Source organism: Lissotriton helveticus, chromosome 11 (genome assembly GCF_964261635.1).
Source record: "Lissotriton helveticus chromosome 11, aLisHel1.1, whole genome shotgun sequence".
Classification (NCBI taxonomy): domain Eukaryota; kingdom Metazoa; phylum Chordata; class Amphibia; order Caudata; family Salamandridae; genus Lissotriton; species Lissotriton helveticus.
In genome coordinates, this window is record NC_136072.1 from 1,003,743,847 (window position 1) to 1,003,766,913 (window position 23,067).

A 23,067-nucleotide genomic window follows, 5' to 3' on the forward strand; every position below is an offset into this window, starting at 1 on the left:
GCCCTGAAAGGGGACAACCCTAACCCTAGATATTGGTTCGCAGAACGGGGAGGATGGGTGGGTCGGTAAGGAATCTAATACTAACTAATGTCTCTTACAAGTAGTAACTTGTGCATCTGAAAGAGACACGTTAGTATTAGATTCCTTACCTTAGAATAGATACCCCAGCAATACCAACCCCGGTGGTGGGTCTGCGAACCAATAATCACACCAGAAAGTCCCGGAGGACGGAACGGCCAAAGAAGCCATCCCTCCGGACTTGGCTGTCCAGGCAGTAGTGTCTCACAAACGTGTGCAGCGATGCCCACGTAGCTGCCTGACAGATGTCTTGTAAGGGCACGCCCCTGCCCAGGGCAGTGGTAGTCGCCGTGGCTCAGGTAGAATGAGCCCGCAATCCAGCAGGAGGCTCCTTCCTAGCCAAGGAGTAGCATGCCTGGATACACAGGATGATCCACCGAGAGATGGTCCTCTTGTGCACCGCTTTCCCCTTCTTCGCGCCCACGTAACCAACAAAGAGTTGGTCATCCACCCGGAACTGGCGTGTGCGATCCAAGTAGAATGAGAGCGCACGTTTTGGGTCCAGACGGTGGAGCCGCTCTTCCTCTTTAGAGGGATGCGGTGGCGGGAAGAAGGTTGGCAAAGTGATAGACTGCCCGATGTGGAAGGCCGTGACAACCTTGGGCAGGAAAGAAGGTTTGGTACGCAGCACCACTTTGTCCGGATGGACAGAAAGGAAAGGTGGAGTACAAGAAAGGGCCTGGAGCTCACTCACTCTCCTGGCAGAGGTGATGGCAACCAGGAAAGCAGTCTTCAGAGTTAGAAGGCGTAGAGGACAATTGTGAAGTGGCTCAAAGGGAGCGCACATCAGAAATGTAAGAACCAGGTTCAAGTCCCACTGAGGCATCACAAACGGAACAGGAGGAAACGTGTGTGTGATGCCCTTAAGAAATCTATTAACAATAGGGGACTTGAACAAAGAAGGTTGATCAGGCAGCCTGAGAAAGGCTGAAAGGACAGAAAGGTAGCCCTTGATAGTGCCCAGAGCAGAGCCCTGCTGGGCAAGAGAAAGAAGGAAGAGAAGGACCTCAGAAAGAGGGGCATTGAGGGGATCCACAGCCTTTGCTGTGCACCATGCCACAAATCTGTTCCACCTGCAGGCGTATACCGACTTTGTGGAGGGACGCCTGGCTGCCAGAATAATGTTACAAACTTCAGGAGGCAAGTCAAATGGCCTCAACTGTCGCCGCTCAATCTCCAAGCATGGAGGTGGAGACTGGACAGGTTCAGGTGGAGGACCGTCCCCTGCTGCTGCGACAGAAGGTCCTCCTGAAGAGGCAGACGAACCGGGGGATCGACTGACATACTGAGTAGCTCTGGATACCAGTACCTTCTCGCCCAGTCCGGAGCCACAAGGATGACTTGGGCCCGGTCGCGCTTGATCTTCTTCAGCACTCTGGGCAGAAGTGGTATAGGCGGAAAGGCGTACAAAAGACCGCAACTCCACTCGCGACGAAAAGCGTTTCCGAGCGAGTGCCGCCTTGGAAATTCCAACGCGCAGAACTGATGACATTGCGCGTTCTCTTCGGTGGCGAATAGATCTAACCAAGGCTCTCCCCATCGCTGAAAGAGGCCTTGCGCCACGTCCGAGTTCAGACGCCATTCGTGATCCATCATGCACCGACGGCTGAGCTCGTCCGCCCTGGCGTTCAGAGAACCTGCCAGGTGTTGAGCCACCAGGGTCACGCCCTGGCGTTCCAGCCACTGCCAGAGGCGCAGAGCCTCCTGGCAAAGGGTCCAAGACCCCACCCCGCCTTGTTTGTTGCACCACATGGCGGTGGTGTTGTCCGTGAACACCTGCACTACACTCCCCCGGACAGAGGGGAGGAATGCCTTCAGTGCCAGACGAATCGCCCGGAGCTCCAAGAGGTTGATGTGGAGCCGGGTCTCCGCCGGAGACCAGAGGCCTCTGATCTCCGCCTCTCCCATGTGGCCTCCCCAAGCCCTGGAGGGACGCGTCCGTCACAACTACGTGCTCCGGTGGGGGAAGGGAGAGGGATCTGCCGCTGACCCAATCGCGGTCCGTAAGCCACCACTGCAGCTGTCTCGCAGTGCCCTCCGAGATCAGGACGTGGTCGGATAGGTTGCCCTGATGCTGGGCACACTGAAACTTCAGGTCCCACTGCAGAGCCGGCATCCGCCACCTGGCGAGATGCACCAGTAGGATGCAGGAGGCCATCAGCCCCAGAAGCCGCAGCGCCAACCTGACCGAGACCCGGTATAACGGCTGAAAGATGGGAATCAGAGCCCGAATATCCCGGACCCGCTGTTCGGGCGGATAAACCCGAAACGCGCCGAGTCCAGAACCGCTCCGATGAAGAGGAGCTTCTGAGAGGGGCACAGGTGTGACTTCGGCACATTGAGGGAGAACCCCAGCTGGTGCAGGAGGTCTGCCGTAGTCTGGAGGTGGCTGACGACTGTCTGGGGCGAGCCCGCCTTCAACAACCAATCGTCGAGGTAGGGGAAGACTGAAATCCCTAACCTGCGCAGATGAGCTACGACCACCGCCATCACCTTGGTGAACACCCGTGGGGCGCTGGTAAGGCCGAAGGGGAGCACGGTAAACTGAAAGTGCTCGTGGCCAACCATGAACCGCAGTGCGCCAGTGGAGGTGGGGATGGCGAACCCTGCCCTCCACTGGCGTCACATGGGCCTGAAAGCACGGACTAGGAGGGTTTTGAGGCGGATGCTGCGGGGGAAGGTGTGGACTGACCTCGCCGTTGCCCCCGACCGCCCGGACGGCGGTTCCCACGGCCGCCACCGCGTTGGGTATTGCCCTGCGGAGCGTGGCTGGCGGCGTGTGTGGGCGCACCCATTCCGTGGCCACGAAAGGAGTGAAAGCCAGCCGATTGCTGGCGCTGGCCCGAGAGGCCCAAGGACTTGGCCGTAGCCCTGGAGTCCTTAAAGCGCTCAAGCGCATGGTCTGCCTTGTCGCCAAAGAGGCGACGGCCATCGAACGGCATGTCCATGAGTGTGTTTTGGACATCTGCCGAGAAGTTGGCGGACCTCAGCCAGGCGTGGCGTCTGACCGCCACCATCGTTGCCATCGCTCTACCTAGCGAGTCGGTGGTATCCAGCCCACACCTGATGGAATACTTGGCTGCATCCCAGCCCTCCACAAGGGCTTGGCCGAGTTTGGCCCGCACCTCCAACGGACACTCTGGCAGCACCTCCGCGACCTTATCCCACACAGAGTGGGTGTAACGTCCCAAGAGGCAGGCGGTGTTGGAAGACCGCAGGCCCAGACTAAGGGATGAGAAGATCTTCTTCCCATACTGGTCATACCTCTTGGATTCCCTGTCCGGCGGGGCCGACGGGAATGCGGTCTGGGAATTGGAGGCCTGGATGACCAGGCTCTCGGGGGTAGGGTGGGAGGACAGGAAACATGGGTCGCCCGGGGCTGGGCGGTGGCGTCTGGCCACGTTCCTATCTACAGGCGAACCCGTAGCGGGCTTGGACTAAGTGCCCAGAAGAACGTCGGTCAAGGCCTCATTAAAGGGCAGCAGAGGCTCGGCCGAGCTTGACTGCGGTTTAAGGACCTCAGTGAGGAGGTTAGTCCTCATGGCCATGACGGGGAGCTCAAGGCCCAAGGCCTTGGCAGCCCTCATCAGCACCACACTATATGTTGCCCCCTCCTCCGAAGCCACGGTAGGAGGGGAGACAAAGCCAGTGTCCGGCGAAGTGTCCAGACCACTGGCATCCCCAAGGTCACCTGTCCAGCCCTCATGAGACTGACACTCCCTGGTCAGAGGGTCCTCAGACCCCTCCCAGTCCTCTTCATCACCCAACTCCTGAAACTCAGGGTTCTCAACTAATGGGGCCTGTTCATAGAAGTGAAACTCTCCAAACGACGTCTGGAGCGGCGCCCATCGGGGCCGTCCCGGCGCCTGAACAGGAACGAAGGTGGAACCGGGGACGGCGCCGCCCGAGGACGGCGCCGGAGAGGCGACACCTGAGGGTCCGACGCCGGGGAGGTCGTAAGGTCCACCGGCGACGAACCAGATCCTGAAGGAGGTCCAGCGGTGTCCTGCGGCCCCGGGCCCATCGGCGCTGGGCCCAAAGGCGCCGGCGGCGTCGGGATAACGGGAACCTGCGGCGCCGGGCCCGAAGGCGTCGGCGGCGCCGGGGACGAAGCACCCGACGGCGTCGGGGCAGATCCCCCGACCCGACCCGAAGACGCCGCGGAGCCCGTCGGAGGAGAGAGTTTCCTCATGGCCAGAGGAAGCGCTCGACCTCCTCCGGCCTCGCGTTTAGCCCAGGGACCGTAGGGTATGGGGCTGGACGCGGCGCCTGCGACTCCGTTGGAGCCGCGTGGGTGGTGTCACCCGAACCCCCAGCCACATCACGCGAGCGTCGGGGGGAGTCCGAAGAGCGATGATGCCGCTTGGACTTCTTGTGCCGCTTACCTGACGACGACTTCGACCCGGAGGAGTGCGGCCTACTCGCGGAACTGTGGTGGCTCCGAGCCCGCGACCTGTCCCTCGACCTCCCATAAGATCGGGACCTCTCGCGGCGCGGGACCGACTGCCGGAGTTCGAGCCGCCTGCGGGACCGCTCCCGTCTGGCTTTCGAAGAGAGGGCCCGGCAGTCGGAGCAGGCCTTGTCGACGTGGTCGACGCCGAGACAAGATAAACACACGCGGTGAGGATCCGTCAGTCGGTCGCAATCATCGCAGTGCGTAAAGCCGGGCATCCCTACGGCACCGTCGGAGTCGAAAGACTTGGAGAACAATCAAAAAATGATCAAAAAGTTAGTCAAAAAATGACTAGGGTTACTGCTTTTTCCAGATCTGCGCTTCCTGGTGCGGAAAAAAGAAGAACTGACGTCAGCACGCGGAGGCGGCGTCTAAGTACTCCGACGACGTCATCACGGCGCCGACGACGGACGCGGTGCCGCAGACGACGCCTACCGACGCGCAAGGGTACTGCTACGCAAAAATTTCCAGATCCAGTCTGACGCCTAGGGATATTCTAAGGTAAGGAATCTAATACTAACGTGTCTCTTTCAGATATAACATTATCCCCACTGGTGACAAAACAACACATTGGACAGATGAATGCTTCAACTAGTTCAGCATAGTTACACCCTACCCTTCCTTTCCACTGCTTAATACAAACTACACCACAAAGACATGTTAAAAATATTGTCACCTACAAAGTTATGGAGCATAGCTAAAAAGATACACGGACCAGCATCAAGACTATAAATTTAGGGTGTTTGTTCATATTAAAAGAATAGCATCATCAAATTGAACCTGTTAACAAAAGTATCTACTATGACCAAAGTAAACTGTGCAGTCAAGTGCACAAAGAAAGCTGATACATCAATGCTACACATCACACTACACTGATATCACAAAATGAGAAAAAAGTGTAGTCTTCAGATTAAAGGGTTAGATAACACGTATTCCACAGATTTCTTAACAATAAAAGCCTTAATGAACTGAACAAGCCACAAAATATCAAACGTACACTAGATATAGTTACATTACAAACAATTTACCTGCTGTCCTTGTCTGCATAAAGCTCCATGTACAAAGGGTTTATTGTTGGATCAATTACAACCCAGGATCCTCCTCTTAGCTCAGCATGAGGTGGAATGTAAACAAGAACAGGCTGTTTAAACTCTCTCAATCTGTCAACAATGTATGCTCCAAACTTCAGCACTTGATCATACATGTCTGTTAAAAGAGAGAATTTGTTAGAAATTATAATACCTTAACAATTTGTGTGCAACCTACAGAATCATGTTGAAATGTATTCTATTAAATACTTTGAGGACAATAAACTTTGGGGTAGCACTGCCGCAAAAACAAAACCTTACCAGATGTTTGAATGAATAAAATTAACAAGCTACTTATGTTCATTAACACTTTTTCAAGGGAGTAGCCAGGAAACTGAAATACCCCCCACTTTGAACCAAAGCTCTTATAGCACCAACCAAACAAAGCAAGTCATCACAATCCTCCCCAGAAGGGCTCCCTTGTCTCTTCCATCCATGTATCCATCCTTCCATCCACCTGCTAATATCCACAATTTCACCTTTATATTCTGTCTATCATTTAATCTTTCATCTATCATTCAGTCTTTCACCATTCCGTCCGTCCACCCATCCATATCCAAACCTATGCATCCATCTCCAAGCCCATCAATCCACCCTTTCACTCATCGATCTCTCCATCCACCCATCCTTTCACTACAATCATCCTTGCACACCAGCCATCCGTCCTCCCTTTCACTCATCCATCTATCCTTTCACTCAGCTATTAAATCATCCTTACTTTTACTCATAGTTCGACCCAATCACTCATCCATTTACTCTTTCATTTATCCATCCTCACTCATCCATCCATGCTTTCACTCATCTGTCCATCCATCCACCATCCCTTTCACTCATCCATCTACCCTTTAATCCTTCCATCCTTTCACTCATCTATTCATACTTTCACTCATCCATCCATCTTCTTCTCCATCCACTCTTTCACACAGCCATCCATCTGTCCATCCTCCCTTTCACTCATCCCATCCATCAATACATCAACATTCTTTTTCACTCAGCCATTCATCCTTTCACTCTCTCATCCATCCACCCTTTCACTAAGCCATCCATCCATCCATCCATCCATTAATCCATCTAACTACCCTCACTTTTTTCACATCCAATCATTCTTTTACTCATCCACCCACCCTTTCACTAATGCATCTATTCTTTCACTCATCCATACTTTCATCCATCCTTTAAGACATTATCCATCCATTTACCCAATCATCCTTTCACTCACCCATTTACCACCTTTTCACTCACAAATTCATCCTCTCAATCCCTCACTCCCCTATGTCTTCCAAGTTGCAGAAAGAAGAGACCTACCAAGAACTGCACCCCACTGTAACTTCTAAGGTTGAGGGATCACGATGTCCCAGCATTCACCCTTTCTTCCATTCATCCATCCATCAATCCTTTCGTTCATCCATCTATCCACTCTTTCACTTCACCCATCCATCCTTTTACTTATCCACCCATTCTTTCTGATCATCAATTCTCCCTTTCAGTCATGCATTCACCCTTTCACCCATCCATCCTCCCTTCCATTCATCCATTCTTTTACTTATACATCCACCCACACTTTCATCCATCCATTCATCCCCCTCCATTTTTTCAGCCATGTTCTCACCCTTTCATCCATCCAACCACCCTCCCTTTCATTCGTTCATCCATTCTTTCACATATACATCCAGCCACATTTGTATCCATCCATCCAACCCCCTTTTCACTCATCCATGCCTTCACTCACCCACCATTACATTAATCTTTTCACTCTTTTATTCATCTAGCCACACTTTCACTCACACACCTATACCCGAGTCATTTCACTCACTCAACAAACCAACTACCCACCCACCCTTTCACATTAATTAGAGCCTTTTATCTGCCGAACTATAGACAAAAGAGGTCCATCACAAACTCCATTCCCACTTTAGCAGCTAAAGAGGGGGGTTCACAGTGCTGCTGCTCCAATTGGAAAATGGCCCTCTCTCAAGGGTCATACCAAACTTTTTGCCTTCCTCCTCTCTATTTTTCTGACTCTTTTTTAATTGGCTTTAGGACTCTGAGCACTTTCACTCTGCTGACCAGTGCTAAAGTGCTGGTGCTTCTCCCCTAAAAATGGTAACATTGGTGTATACATGATTGCCATATTTAGTTTACTCATAACTCTCTTGTAAAGTGGTATACCATATACCCAGGGGCTGTAATCTAAATGTTAGTGGGTCTGCAGCACTGGCCGTGCTGCCTACACAAGGAGCCTTTCAAACTTGTCTGTGGCCTGCCACTGCAAGGCCTGTGTGCGCAGTTTGCTGCCACTTTTACTTGGCATTTAAAACCACTTGCCAAGCCTTAAATTCCCCTTTCAATACACATAAGTCACTCCTAATGTAGTCCATAGGGCAGGGTGCTGTGTAGGTAGAAGGAAGGACATGTACTTCTAAGGTTTGCATGTCCTGGTAGTGACAAACACCCGGTTTTATTTTTCACTAATGTGAGGTCTACTCCTCTCATATGTTAGCATTGGGAAATCCTTAAAACACCTTTATGCTGTAATTACTGATTAGAAAGAAGTAGCTGCATCATGTTTCTTATCTTTGGAATGGTGGCGATAAGTCCTCTTTACTGGTAAAGTTGGATTTAACATTACAGTTTTATAAATGCCACTTTTAGAAGGTGGAGATTTATCTAATCTTACTTCTCTGTGTGACTTGCAGCCTGTCTCCAATGCACGTCTGGGATGGGTGACAGCTACACTTTGTGCATTCCCTCTAGTCAGTCAAAAATACAGGAAGCATGAGTGTGACAGAGAACTCATCTGCATTTATCTACATTCTGATAACTCTTCCTGGGAAGGAAGAGGGAGGTGGAGCTGAAACACCTGAATACGCTGTGTCCTGTGTCCCACACAAAGGGCTGATCACCCCCCAAAGATAGTCTGACAAACGGGCCTGGGATGAAAGGGGACCTGTACACTTTAAGGTCTTGCTTTGAAGTCACCTGCACTTCAAAGGCACATTTGGGTATAAGTACATTACTGGGCCTATGAAGAACTCTGCCAGGAGTAAAGCTTGCTCTGCTACAAGGATTGCTACTTAGCTTGATTGACTGTTCTGAAGGAACTCCTTTGCTTTGCTGATCTGCCCTGCTGCTTGCTGATCTCTGCCCTGCTGAGTAGTAGGACTGGACCCATGTCACTTGAACCCAGAGTGATTCCAAGGTCTTGCTGGCCTTCCCTTGCTACGAAGTCTCAGGGCCATTAAACACTTTCTACAACCCTGCTGCTGGACTCTGCCATCTGTCAGTCCTCCCTTGCCAGAGGTACCAATCCAGTCCGGGGCCTCAGAAGTAGGTTCTGCAGCTGTTTTTGCTTCATAATCGACGCAGGGATGACTTTGAGCTGTTTGGAATCGACAATTTGCCCTTCGACGCAGGAGCCAATCAATGGCATTGCCTTGATGGACTGCGCAGCTTGACAAGGATGGACCACTCAGCTCGACATCAAAGCAGCACCTGTATCGTAAAGGGGTGCGACACCGAAGCCTTCATTGACAGCACGGATCGGTGGTGATTCTTCGCCTCAATCCATGGGAATGATGACGATGCGCCTTGAATCGGCAATGTCTGCTCCATCCTAAGTACTTTGTCAGCAGGACCAGTCGGAGTCCTGAAGACGGCCTGCCCTCCATTGTGATTAACCTGAACTTTGGATTCACCCTGGTCTAGCACAACCTCTAGTAACCCCTTAGAGCTATTGATTTCTAAGCACCATTTTTAGCTTATTCTTAAAAAATTCACAACTTTGGTTCTACTTATTGGATTTTTGTCACTCTGGTATTGATCTTCTCATAAAAGTATTCTCTAGGGCATGGCCAAGATGGCGGTGTGAGCAGACGTGCTGCTCTGTCGCTCCCGCTGACGGCCCAACACAACAACGGCTTTTAGCCGACTTTAGCCTCTAAATGACCACGTATTCACACCGGATTGAGAGGGGGAATCCGCAGGTGCTGCTTCCCAGTGTGCTGCAGGATTCAGAGGCTGGTTCTCATGGTGGAAGTTGGGTCCCGGTGGTGCTGAGGCCTGACGGCGAGGAGGTACAGCGCAGGGCTGCAGCGGTTGGCGGCGGAGATCAGGGACCGGCCTGGGGGGCCTCGGGTCTGGGAGAATCCGCTGCCAGTTAGACTGGACATGCGGACCCCCAGTTCGTAGCGGCGCCAAGGTTCCTGCACGCCCCAATTCAGCAGGGACTGCTCCCAGCGTGGAGGAGGCCGGAGACCAGCGGCACCTGCCCGCCATTTTGGTGCGGCTTGGCGTGAACTCCAAGAAGTTCAAGGTCGGTTGAGGGTCCTGGGGTCTGACCGGGGCCCTCCCGCACCAGCAACTGTCGGCCGGAGACCTCCCCCAGTACAGCGCCACAGAGTACAGGGTAGCGGAAGTTGAGGAAGACAAAATCCGGGTCCACGGGTGTGAAGTGGAGTGTCCCCCATGCCTTGCCAGGTCCCGGTCTATCTCGCCGCAACGGAGCCAGGCTGCCGGCGCAGCAGTGACCACGAAGGTGCGGCGACCATCCGCCATCTTGGGGCGGCCCAGCAAGGACCAGGTCAGTCCAGGGCGGGCCAAGGGCACGGTGAGCTTGTCGGGACTTCCAGGCCCCAGCGAGTGACCCTCCCGGAGTGGTGACGCGCAGCCAGAGAGAGCAGCGGGAGGATCTTGGAGCCAGGAGGTGGCCAGCCACGAGTCAGCGGGGCCCTGGAGGAGGAGCACTGGGGCAGGCGGCCAGCTTGCGCTCCAAGGGGTAGAGACAGCATTTATGCCTGAGGCCCCCAGTGTGTCGCAGAGTCCCCCTGCGCAGATGACCCGCCAGCGGTGAGGCATGACACGGCCTGACATTTTGCAGGGTGGCCCTTTGATACCACGCAGGCCCCGGAGGCCAATTTCTGTTTTCTTGCGGTGGACCGCAGTAGCGGTGGATTAGTCACTCACAACGGTCTGCGAGGAGGTGGATCCTGGGACCTAGACCTAGCAGAGAACAGCAGAGACACTTTGTGGTTCCTCCCTCTTTGGCTGCCATCTTAGTCGTTCGACCCCCGCCGTCCAGAGAGCGGCTGCGCTGAGCGGCATAACATGAGGGGCAGGCTTGAGGCAGACACGCTACTGCGGGGCTGCATTATCACGTCCATCAGCTGGGTTCACCGCCAGTTCCTGGTCGCAGAGATCTTGGATACCAGTGCACTGGATCATACATCGCGTCGGCGGGGGCCTTGCCTTGCCATTTTGGTCCTGGGTAAGCCCAAGCAGGGTCAAACATCATTTGGTCGATACGCTGACTGGGGTCCTCCCGAGGACATAAAGATAGAACCCTCAAAGACTTGTTCGTGAAGGCCCAAGCCGATCAGCCCACAGGAGACATGGCGACGGGGCCTGACAATGCTTTGCCCCGGGACGGTGACGGTTGAGAAGCGATCACCAAAGCATTCCTGGAGTCCCTCTTCGTCGCTCTGAGGAAAGATCTACAAACCCTTAAGCGAGACCTCACGGCGGAAATCAAAGATGTCCGCAGAGAGATGGACGGCATTGGAGAGAGAGTTGCTGAACTAGAGGAGATAAGCGATGGGAAGGACACGGAGATGGCAGCACTTCAACAAGAGGTCCTTAGAATTCACGATCAACAGGTAGACCTACAGTCGCACCTCGAGGACCTGGAGAATCGCTCCCGTCACCACAACGTTCAGATTCGCGGAGTGAAAACCAACGAGGAAGCAGGCAACATCTTTAAGTACACCAGGGAACTCTTCAACCACATTTCGGGTAGACCACTGGACACTGATCTAAGCCTGGACAGAGCACAGAGTGGTCCCTCCGCGGGCTGCGACCGCCCTGCCAGGAGATATTCTGGTCTGCGTGCAAGACTTCCAAACCAAGAGGAAATCCTCCAAAAGGCGCGACAATTGCACCCTCTGACCTTCTGAGGTCAGACTCCTGTCCTCTACCAGGACCTCTATCAGGACCTGGCAGCCCTCACCTTACAGAAACGGAGAACGTTTAAGTCTATCACAATGTATCTTCGGGAACGTAACACCTCCTTTCCGGCTGGTATTCCGTATGGATGGTAAACTGTTTCAGCTACACTCCCTTTCTGACGCCTGCTGCTTGCTCGGAGTGGACCCTCCGGCAGAGGATAGCGGAGATGACGGTCCTAAGCAGGATGCAGACGATGGAAAACCCAGATGGCGCCAACAAGAACGGCGGAGCAGACCGAGAAGACCTCCCCCTGCTGAAATTTCACATGGCCAGAAGGCAGTCCTTGAGTCTCTTTCCACAGAACTGGCTAAGTCACAGCCCGGTTGACATTCACGATCCAGATGGTCCGCTTTGTTAGGTCCATTGTGTGCCTTGGGCTGTTGGCGGGGGTGGGTACACCTTTGTCTACAACGTTCCCCTCATGTTAACTTTCTTCCGACCATCAAGAAATGTTGTAATACGAGTCAATTTTTCTTGTTCAATTCTTCATTTTGCGAAAAGACGCTTATTTGGCATCTGGTTGGGGTTATTTGGGGTCCCTTGTCCACCTTTTTTAATCCACTATACACTCTCGTTCAGGTAGTGCCTCTTCGCACAACAGCTGGCATGCACTCGCTGCGCAAGGGATTCTGGATCCCGTCTAAGGCTATTAGTCCTCTCCTGACTGTATGCCCCTGCTACACTTAACTAAACGTAAAGCGGTCCTGTCCTGTTTGGAAAACTCTGGAGCGGATATTTGCCTACTCCAGGAAACGCATTTACTACCTAAGGACTGCCATCGCCTCAAATCTCTCAGGTTTCCGATGCAGCTTTTTTCCTCTGGCCCCACTAAAACAGCTGGAGTGGTTATTTTGGTTGCGCAGAAGTTTTGTGGATAAGTCCTCCTTAAAGACGCTGAAATAAGAGGGCGACTTCTTACTTACCGCTTTGCTCTAGGAGGTCTCACCTTCATTATTGGCTCAGTATACGGACCCAACGAAGGTCCAGAGAAATTTTTACACACCGCACTTACTGAGGCAACGGCCACAATGGAGCGTAGGATCCTCTTGGGGTGTGAATTAAACATAGTTTTTGATAACACTGCAGATAGATCTTGCCAGCGTACTATCCAGACGGGCGCTTTATCCGGCCAGGCCTGGACTCGACTGCATAAACTAGACCTTAATGACCTTTGGCGCTGCTCTCACCCCCACTGCCGTGAATTTTCCTACTACTACAATGCGCACAAAACATATGCTAGATTGGATTACCTACTGGTATCCACATCTCTACAGGCATTGACTACGACTGTAGAGATAGGGGTGGCCTCTCTATCGGATCATGCCCCAGTCACTGCTACTTTTACATTACCCCCATGAGGGTTTGGCACCTCCGTGACACCCTACTACACCGAGCCTCCATGGTTGACCAGGTACAGAGCTCCATAAAAGACTACCTTTCCCACAACATGAACACCAACACCTCACTCTCCACACAATGGGCGGCGCTTAAAGCAGTCATTCGAGGGGAACTAGTGGGCATCTCATCTGCAGAGAACATAGAACGCAGACGAAAGAGAGATGACCTTTCCAAAAAGACGAAGGAATTAGAATAAATACATCTCCGGACGGTAGCGTCTGGCGACAGCTTAAAGCTATGTGGCAGCAGCTAGCCACCCTAGATCAGGACAGAGCGGAGTACGCAGCCCTTCAGCTGCATCACATTTATTACATAGGCGGAGACAGGTGCGCCCGCTTACTGGCCCAGAAATTAAGAGAGACTCACCAAAAGCAGGGTGTAAGGGAGATCCAACGTGATGACGGTAGGCAGGCCATCGCAGACTTGGAAATTGCAGAGGCGTTTCGGGATTTCTACGCTCGCCTCTATACCAGATCCCCTCTCGCTTTCGAGGACGGTGCCACCTATCTCACCCAAGACGGTTTATCCGCCCTGACGAAGGCTCAGGCAGACCACGTGGATCGCGACATAAGATAAACGAGGTCATAGCGGCCATTTTGCGGCTTAAACTCGCTAAGGCTCCGGGACCCGGCGGGTTTTCCGCCATATTTTATAAAACGTTTTGCTCCTTGCTGGCTCCAGTACTCACCAAGCTTTTTAACTCGTTCGCTGAACCGGGCGCAATCCCAGCGGAAATGCTCGAGACCTCCATAGTGGTCATTCCGAAACCAGGAAAAGACATGACGGCATGGGGTGTATCGCCCCATCTCACTCCTCAACACTGATCTTAAATTATACACTGGGATACTGGCGGCTTGTCTCTCACCATATATGCCCGAGCTCATTGACCCAGACCAAGCCAGGTTTATCCCCCAACGGCAGACAAGTGACAACACAAAACGGGTTTTACACCTCATTGAGAAGGCCACTAGGACTCAAGGAGAATATATGCTGCTCGCCATCGACGCCGAAAAGGCCTTCGATCGGGTCCACTGGCCCTACCTAGAGCAGGTTCTTACCCGGGGGAGACTGGGGGAGAAATTTCTGAAGTTTATCCTGATCTGCCATACTTCATCCCGGTTTCCAATAGAGAGCGGCACGCGCCAAGGTTGCCCCTTGTCGCCGCTCCTTTTTGTTTTTTGTATGGAGCCCCTGGCCCACTGCCTCCGCACACATACTGAGATCACAGGGATTCGGTTCGAGGGCTACACCCACACGGTCAGCTTGTATGCTGACGACGTACTGATCTCTCTCTCGAACCCCCGTGACGCACTACCGGCATGCCTCGCAGAGATGGATGCATTTGTGTTGGCATCGGGATTCAGGGTTAACATGGGGAAATCGATTGCTCTTGACCTTTCCCTCCTGCCTTCCACTCGCGCCTGTCTCCAGAACCATCACCCCATCCAGTGGGCGACTGATGCAATCACATACCTGGGGATTCAGCTGACTACGTCCCTGGCAGGTACAGTGCATACCAACTACACCAGACTGCGGCAGAAGATACGTATAGGATTGAGCCAATGGAAGCACTTCCCGCTCTCCTGGCTTGGTAAATTAGCGGGGATCAAGATGACCATCCTGCCCCAGATTCTATACCTATTCCATACCTTACCACTCCGACCTCCAGTGGGTTGGATTAAACAGACCCAATCTGAGCTTGCCCGGAATGTATGGAATGGCCGCAAACCGAGGATGAAACAAGCGTTGGCGGTGCTCCCTCCGGAGCAAAGGAGACTCAGTATTCCTGATCTCCTTCTTTATTTCCAGGCGGCTCAGTTACGCCATCTAGTCGAGTGGAGTCGCCTGGAGTCGGAAAAACACTGGGTATTCCAGGATCAGGCATTAGCTGCTAAACCACTGCATGGAGTTCTCTTCACGTGCAGGCAACACAGGCCGCCTAATCTCTATGAGTCCTGTATCACCAGAGTCTTGCTGGAAATGGGGGATCACCCAAACCTTAAAAACAATCTCACCACCTTCCCCTCACCGCTTACCCCGTTGTTTGAGAACCCCGATTTCCAAACGGGTATGGTCGCTGCCCGAAGGAGGTCCTCAGGCTCTCGCTCGTTAGGCCACCTATTTAATCTGGACAGAGTTATTCCGTTTCACCAGCTTAAAGTAGACTACGGACTCCCCGAGTCTTAGAGACTCTGGTACTGTCAGATTCGTCATTGGGTTCTGCACTTCCAGATGAAGTCTTCCGTCAGTAGGCTCCTGACCACATTTGAAAAATGGCTTGTCACGCGTACCTCCGACAAGAAGCTTACTTCGGACCTCTATAAAATGCTCCTAACCCGGAATACTCATATGTACAACGCTAGCCTCGCGAGGTGGGAAAGGGACCTGGGCAGAACACTCACACACAAAGGATGGGAAAGGGTGTATTATAGAGCCCGCCACTTGGCCAACCACATGGGACTGATGGAAACCCTCACTAAACTCGTCACTTATTGGTACTATACCCCCGAAAGACTTCACTCTATAGACCCCTCTCAGGACGCTTCCTGCTGACAAGGGTGCGGGGAGGTTGGTACGTTGGTACATCTGCTTTGGGACTGCAGGCACATCCAGGCATATTGGACTCGAATCCTTGACGAGGTAGACACACACTTGGACACGCAAATTCTACGCTTCCCGGCTTATATTCTTTTGGGCCTCCCAAATCCAGTGACCTTCCCACTCAAATCCCACCGGGCCGGCTTATGGCAATAATGTCGGGTTCGGCGGTGCAAAACGTCCTACTACATTGGCGCACCTCCAAGATCCCCACCTTGATAGGTTGGCTGCATCGACTATGGTATGTCCTAAGGATGACGCGGACTATGGCCAGGAAGGGCTCCTCGTTTGCAGAGCTGTGGCGTCCCTTTTTGACCCTTCTCTCCTCCGAGTTTAGGGAAGTCACTTGCCCAGGGTAACAATTAAAAAGGGTTTTTTTTTAGATTCAGATCACTTGGGCGCACTACCTCAGTTAAACGTTACAAGGTATAGAGTGACAGGTTAGTGTGTAGTGCGTGAAGAGCAGGCGGAAAAACACCCTCAACCGTCTAAGTAGTCAAGGGACTAAACAACTATATACAGTTATGCTCTCGCTACTACAGTACAGTATCACATAAACAGTACAGTGACTGATGAGTATTCAAAGAGACAGAAGCAGATTCTTTGTTGTGTTCTTGGTCACAGCAAGACGTAGGTTTATTCTCTCCAGACTTGTGGAATGTCATACAAAGCCAGCCGACACGTGTTTCGTCGTGTACAGTTGAGTCAACACGACTCTTCAGGGCTTCGGGCTCAGTTCAGTCGTAGTGATATGACCCAAGGTTCGGACTAGTATTCTTATGTTGAACGTTTATATAGGAGAGAGACACTGTTTGGTCCAATGTGACTATTTAGAAAAAGTAAGTTCTATGACGAAAGTCGCGTAGAAAGTAAAATGGCCAGGCGATCTGCCTTATTGATTGTCAAAAAATCCTCGAATTAAGCACTCTGACTACTGGTGTGTGTCAGGAAGTAACCGGGAGGGGATCCGTCTAATACAAAGGCTCGCTGGAAACGGGTGCGTCTCTCTAGTGGCGGATTCGCCGAGTTCAGGTATCCCTCCTCCTGTGGTTCCCGGTCGCCGTCTCACGGTACGGACACTTGCCCAGGGTATCTGCGCCTTTTACGGATATCTGATTCCAAAGAGATGGGGGGGGGGTGTGGGGGGGGGGGGGGAGACCTGAGCTTCAACACGAGATGTTAATGCTGCACACTTTTCTTTCTTTGGTGGACAAGGGAAGGGGTGGGAGGAGGGGTGGACTTGTTACCCACACATTGTGGGTTTTATTTCTTTTCCTTTTTGCACATTCCTAGCCTTTTTTTTGTATCTGCCTGCAGATTATGCTTGTAGTACATCCTCTGAGGGCTGTATCTCAGACTGACATTGTGGAATGTATTGTTTGTTGGAAAATGCAATAAAAGATTTAAACCATAAAATTATTCTCTATTTTTCTAAACCTGAATAAAGTATTTGTGTGGTGTTTTCATTGTGTTACTACTGTCTGTGTGTTGCACAAATACTTTACACATTACCTCTTTAGATGTCTGCTCTGTGCCAAGCTACCAGAGGGTGAGCACAGGTTATATCTTCTAGTGTGTATCTAGCTTACCCTGGCTAGAGTGGTGGTTCCTGCTTGGAGAGGGTACATACCTCTGCCAACTAGAGACCCAATTTCTAACACTAACTGCAGATTTTCCATCTAGTTAACTTCTCCAGGTGGCAAACTAAATCTGGAAACCTTGTATTGTGATTTCCTCACAAGTCGATAGGAGGTGTCATGCAGCTCTGTCAGATCTGTCCGTCCCTAGATGTGAAGTTGGAGCCACTATATCAATACCACCTTGCCGTGATGACATCAGATTCTTTCTGATATCTGTCTGCAACGTCGAGGGTACAGGCCGTAGAAATCAGAATGCAAGTGTGCAAGTTTCTAGATTGGGAGTTTATTAAAGGACTACATGAATCCATTCCACAGAATAGGGAAGAAGGTTGGTCGCTGTGGAATCTGCAGTTATATAGGGTTTCAACCAGAAAAGGCATTACCGAAGGTAAGTAACTTATTCTTCTTATACAGACTTCTAAGCGTAGATTCCTCACCTTAAGCAGTACTTCCCCAGGTGATGGGTCTGTGGAATGTCTCGGAGGAAGACCTTCAGCATGAAGCATATCAGTCGCAACTCCAGTAAGTTAATGAAGAGGCCAGTTCCCGCCAGAGACTACAGTCCTCTTATCTCCACCTCTCTCAGATGATCTCCATGTCTGAGCAATGAAGCATTCATTACAACCATTAGCTCTGGTTGTGTGTATGGAGAGGGGTCTGCCACTTGTCCAATTGAGTCTGAGTAGCCACTACTGTAAATCCTATGCCGACTCCTTCACCACATGGATGGCTTCCGACAGGTCCGCCTGGTGCTGAGCACACTAAGATTTCAGATCCTACTGCAAAGCCTGCATGTGCCAACTGGTGTGATCCACGAGCAGGAGGCCAAGAGGCCCAAAAGCCTCAGAGCTGCTCTCACAGAGACCCAGGTCAAAGGTTGAAATGTTGGGATCACTACCCGATTGTCCTGCACTCTCGGATGGGGAAGAAAGGCTCGAAAGAGCACCATATCCTGTATGCCTCTACCTTGAAATGACTGGGAGGCTAGTTGCTTATGAGGCATGTACGGACGCTACCTCTACTGATATCCCTTGCATAAACGTTAAAATGGGCAGGGTTGATGTAAAGTTTGACGAACAGATGGAGCTAAAAGCAGAGGGAGCAGTGGCCCTGTTCTCTTTAACTCTTTTTAAGGCTGAGTCTGCCCTTACTTCAAACAGCATATGTGACGAAATTTGGTTTACTATACGGTGTGGTTGTGAGACCTTACTGTGTAATAAATCCGCAAAATGGATCTAGTCAGGCTAGTTTGTCAAACCTTAGCTCAACCCTGGGTAGATGTGGCTTGAAGCAGTAAGGCCTAAACAAAATTACTAGTGTAAAGCATTAATCCGTAGCAAAAAATTGAATAAGAAAGAAACACAACCCTTGCGAAGTTTGACACCAAATTATAAACTTAGTCTGCATTTTTACCCATATGTAGACACCAAATTTAACAAGATCCACTGGATGGTTCCAGAGATAAAAATACGTGACTAAACAGTAAATCACAACTTTTCACTCAACCACAAACAAGCACTGGCAAATTCAACCTAGACACCTAGAAACCTTTTCAAGAAATTTTGCATCCAAATTAAATGAGCTACTTTGGGTGACATACTCTGGCAGGACGCAGGTCAGAGGAACCAACCAAGTCCAACAGGACAGTTAGGTAAACAAGAAAGCAGTCAGGTTCCAGCGTCAATGGCAACTTTCCATAGATTCCAATGGAGTGGTCCTTATGCAAGGGATACGGGATGCTGAAGCTGTTTAAGGACGTCTGACAGGAGTCTTCCTGCGCCACTCCAAGGGCCAAAAACACGGGGAAGCAACTTTGGCCACATAGGTCAACGTCCTTCGAAGTCCAGATGGAGTCCAGCAGTTCCCTTCTTTTAGTGATAGCTGGTCCTCGGGGTGCCCAAACTGCATTCCAATGACTCCCTCAGGTCTGGCAGACTCGGATGCAACTTATGAGAGGTGGGTCTTGGTGTCCCAGGCTGCCCTTTTGGCGAGGAGCAACAATCCAGTGATCTTGGCTACCACTCGCCAAAGAAGGCGTCCTCAACTTTTGTGGCCCTGGTGCTGCAACATGACGTCAGACAACTAACTAATCTCTTCTGTCTCGGACGCAGGGATGGATGTTCCTCGAGTCAGGCACCACAGGCACAGTCCTCTCTGGATTTTCCCAAGGAGCAACAGGTGCAGTCCAATCTTCGGTGCAGCTTCTCTTTGCTGGTTCCAGGGTCAGGAGGGCAGTCCTTCTTCCGTCCTCTCTCCAGTACAGACATGATCTAAGAGCCAGGGGTGCTACTCTTATGCCCAGAAGTGCCCCCAGGGGAGGAAGCGCTTAGTAGCCAACAAGCTACTTGGGTTCCTCCCACTTGAAGACAACTTCCTGTCAAGTGTCTCATATAGCTTTCACAGAATGCCATGTACTGCCCACTTTCAAATTGGCAGAACCCTCTTCGACTTATAGAGCTTGGTAGCTTACCCGAGGGGTGGGGCTAACACTGGGCTACACGCCCACAGGAAAACCAGTCTGGCCTGTGTTTTCCCCTCTGTGTGCACAAAACTCTCCTGTCTACCTCAATAAAGGCCCCTCTTCCTGAGTGCTTGCCATTTGCCCTTCAAGTGATGGTGAAGTACAAACATTAACAATCTTTGACAAAGCCATTAAGTCTGGGCTATTTTAGGTGACATTGTTCTTAAAATCATATTTACTGTATGTTCGAGGAAAGAAAGGCTATTGTATATGAAGGCTTCAGAATCCCCTAAAGCATTGCTACTGAATAAGGTGAACAACAAAAAATAGAATTGCAAAAAGTTTGTCACTCACAAAGAGAAGTATGAGATGGAAATGGATAGGGCAAAGTCTAACATAAATAAGGCAACCACGTTTGGCTCCTTTTCCATTACATTTATGGCCATTTAAAGACCTTAACCTCTTTTGAAAAGTAGCAAAATAAGATAATGAATTATAAAATGGCATTGGGAGCCTCTGATTTTTATTAGGTCGAGGACCGTCGCACTGCGAAGCAGTGGGCGGAGTCCGAAGAGTTTATGTTTTTAGGTTAGGGGGGTTTGAACCCGCCCCTCTCCTCCATTGGCTGGCTTCCTAAACGAAGGCCAGCCATTGGAGGAGAGGGGGTCACTCCATTCAAACCCCATCTCTTTCGGATTCGGGGGCGTGTTTTTTGCGTTCTTTCGCCCTGTGACGTCATCAGTCACACTGCGGCCGCAAACGTCCGAAATTTTCGGAATCGGGGGCGTGTTTTTTGCGTTCTGAGTGACGGATGACGTCACAGGGCTGCAATCTTTTTTTTGTTGTTGCCCGGAACAGCCTCGCTAGTTACAAAAAATTAATCTATTCAAAAGCAACAATGTTACTTACATTCAGTAATGATTTATCTGTAAGAGACATAGGTTAGTTATAGATTGCTCACCTTAGAATTACGCCCAAGCATCAGACTGGATACGGATTTTTTTTTTCAGCAGTACCCCTGCGCGTCAGTAGGTGGCGTCGGTCGACTCCACTTCCATCATCGGTGTCGTGGTCGCTGGGATGACGTTGCGGTTTCTACATAAACGCGCCCCTGCAAGCTGACGTCAGTTCTAACATGACTTTCCACGCCAGAAGCGCAGTCATGAAAGACACTGACCACTGGTGTGCCATAACTAGGGGCCTGTAAGGGTGTCCCTATCCCTAGAAGTAAGTTCGCAGAGCAGGAAGGATGGGCAGAGCAGGAAAGGATTCTATAACTAACCTATGTCTCTTACAGAAACATCATTACTGAAGGTAAGTGTCTTGTTCATCTGAAAGAGACAGTTATACATTACTTACCTTAGAATAGATACACTAGCAATACCATCCCCGGAGGAGGGACTGATAACTAAGTTCACACCAGAAAACCCTGGAGGACCAAACGGGCAAAATAGCCGTCCCTCAGGACTTGGCTCTCCAGGCAGTAATGTAAGGTGAACGTGTGCAAAGATGCCCACGTTGCTGCGAGCAGAGGTGATGGCAAAAAAAAAGGCAGTTTTAGGGGTCAAACGGCTGAGAGGACACTTATGTAGCAGCTCGAAAGGAGTGCACATAAGGTAGGTCAGAACCAGATTCAAGTCCCACAGGGGCATTACGAAAGGAATAGGAGGAAACAAGTGAGTAATGCCCTTAAGGAAGTGATTTACAATAGGGGACTTGAAAAGAGAAGGTTGATCTGGAAGGCGAAGAAAGGCAAACAAATGGGCGAAAGATTGTTCTTGAGAGTGCCCAGAGCAGAGCCCTGCTGGGCCAAGGAAAGAATAAAGAGGAGAAGCTCTGAAAAGGGGGCAGAAAGGCCTTTGCTGCGCATTATGCCACAAATTTGTTCCATCTACAGGCATATATCATTTTGGTGGAGGGACGCCTGGCTGCCAAGATAACGTTACAGACTACGGGAGGAAGTCGAAACCTGTCAACTGTCTACGCTCAATCTCCACGCAAGGAGGTGGAGGCTGGACAGATTCGGGTGAAGGACAGTCCCCTGCTGCTGCGACAGAAGATCCTCCCAAAGGGGCTGTCTGATCGGGGGGATCGATGGACATGTGCAAGAGCTCAACATACCAGACTCTTCGTTCCCAGTCCGGAGCCACAAGAATGACTTGGGCCAGGTCGCACTTGATCTTCTTCAGCTCTCTGGGTAGAAGTGGTATAGGCAGAAAAGGCATATAGAAGACCCCAACTCCACTCGCGATGAAAAGCGTACCTAGTGAGGGCCGCCCTGGAAATTCCAACACGCAGAACTGCTGACATTGCGCGTCCTATTTGGTGGCGAATACATCTAACCAAGGCTCTCCTCACTGCTGAAAGAGACCTTGCACCACCTCCGAGGAAAGAAGCCATTTGTGATCCATCATGAACTGGCGGCTCAGTTTGTCAACGATCCAGCCAGGTGTTGAACCACCAGAAACAGACCTGATGTTCCAGCCATGTCCGAAGACGAAGAGCCTCTTGACATAGGGTCCATAACCCAACCCCACCCCGAATGTTGCAGTACCACATGGCGGTGATGTTGTTTGTGAACACCTGCACTACTCTTCCTTTGACAGAAGGAAGGAATGCCTTCAGTGCAAGACGAATGACCCGGAGCTCCAAAAGGTTGATATGGAGCAAGGACTCCGCCGGAGACCAGAGGCCTCTTATCTCCGCCTCCCTCATGTGGCAGCCCCACCCCAGAAGTGATGCATCTGTTACCACTCTGAACTCTGGTTGGGGAAGGGAAAGGGATCTGCCGTTGGACCAATACTTGTTCCTTAGCCACCACTGCAATTGGTGTGCAGTGGCCGCCGAGATCTGGACGTAATCGGAAAGATTTCCCTGATGCTGTGCCCACTGGAACTTCAGTACATAGAAGGGTAGACCCAAAAGTACTGGGACCTGGGCATTCAAATGCAAATAATCGTTAAAAATATTGCAGACAAAAGTAATTACACAATTAGTAAGTGAGAGATCTTTTACAGAGTGGGTACATTATAAATACCGCAAAGGGCATTCTAGTTGGGGGTAGTGAGTAAAGCGCATCGAGTACATCCGGCATTAGACTCTGTACACACTCTATACCCACTCTGTAAAAGAGGATATGTCCCTCAGTTATCCCTTAATGAGCATTGACTAATGTGCTCGATTCCACACTCAACATTAGCCTGTGAATCTAATAAGCTGCTTTACATTCCGTATAATATGTTTTATATTTATTTTTGACCTAATTTACTGTGTAAACGCTGTTAACCAGTATGTTTGAACTTTCATGCCCATTGCATGACAAGCCTCAGTTCGTCTCTTTGATGCATTCCA

At 50.9% G+C, this 23,067-nt stretch overlaps 1 protein-coding gene across 10 annotated transcripts in view; it reads right to left on the reverse strand.

Annotated features, from left to right (window-relative positions):
* The window catches only part of ACACB (acetyl-CoA carboxylase beta), a 2,338,068-nt gene that overhangs the window by 253,716 nt on the left and 2,061,285 nt on the right, over positions 1 to 23,067 (reverse strand). For all 10 annotated transcript variants that reach the window (XM_078667379.1, XM_078667377.1, XM_078667383.1 and 7 more), the window contains one exon: positions 5,560 to 5,737. In XM_078667379.1, coding sequence (XP_078523505.1) covers positions 5,560 to 5,737 — 178 coding nt within the window. The remainder of the gene's footprint in view (positions 1 to 5,559; positions 5,738 to 23,067) is intronic.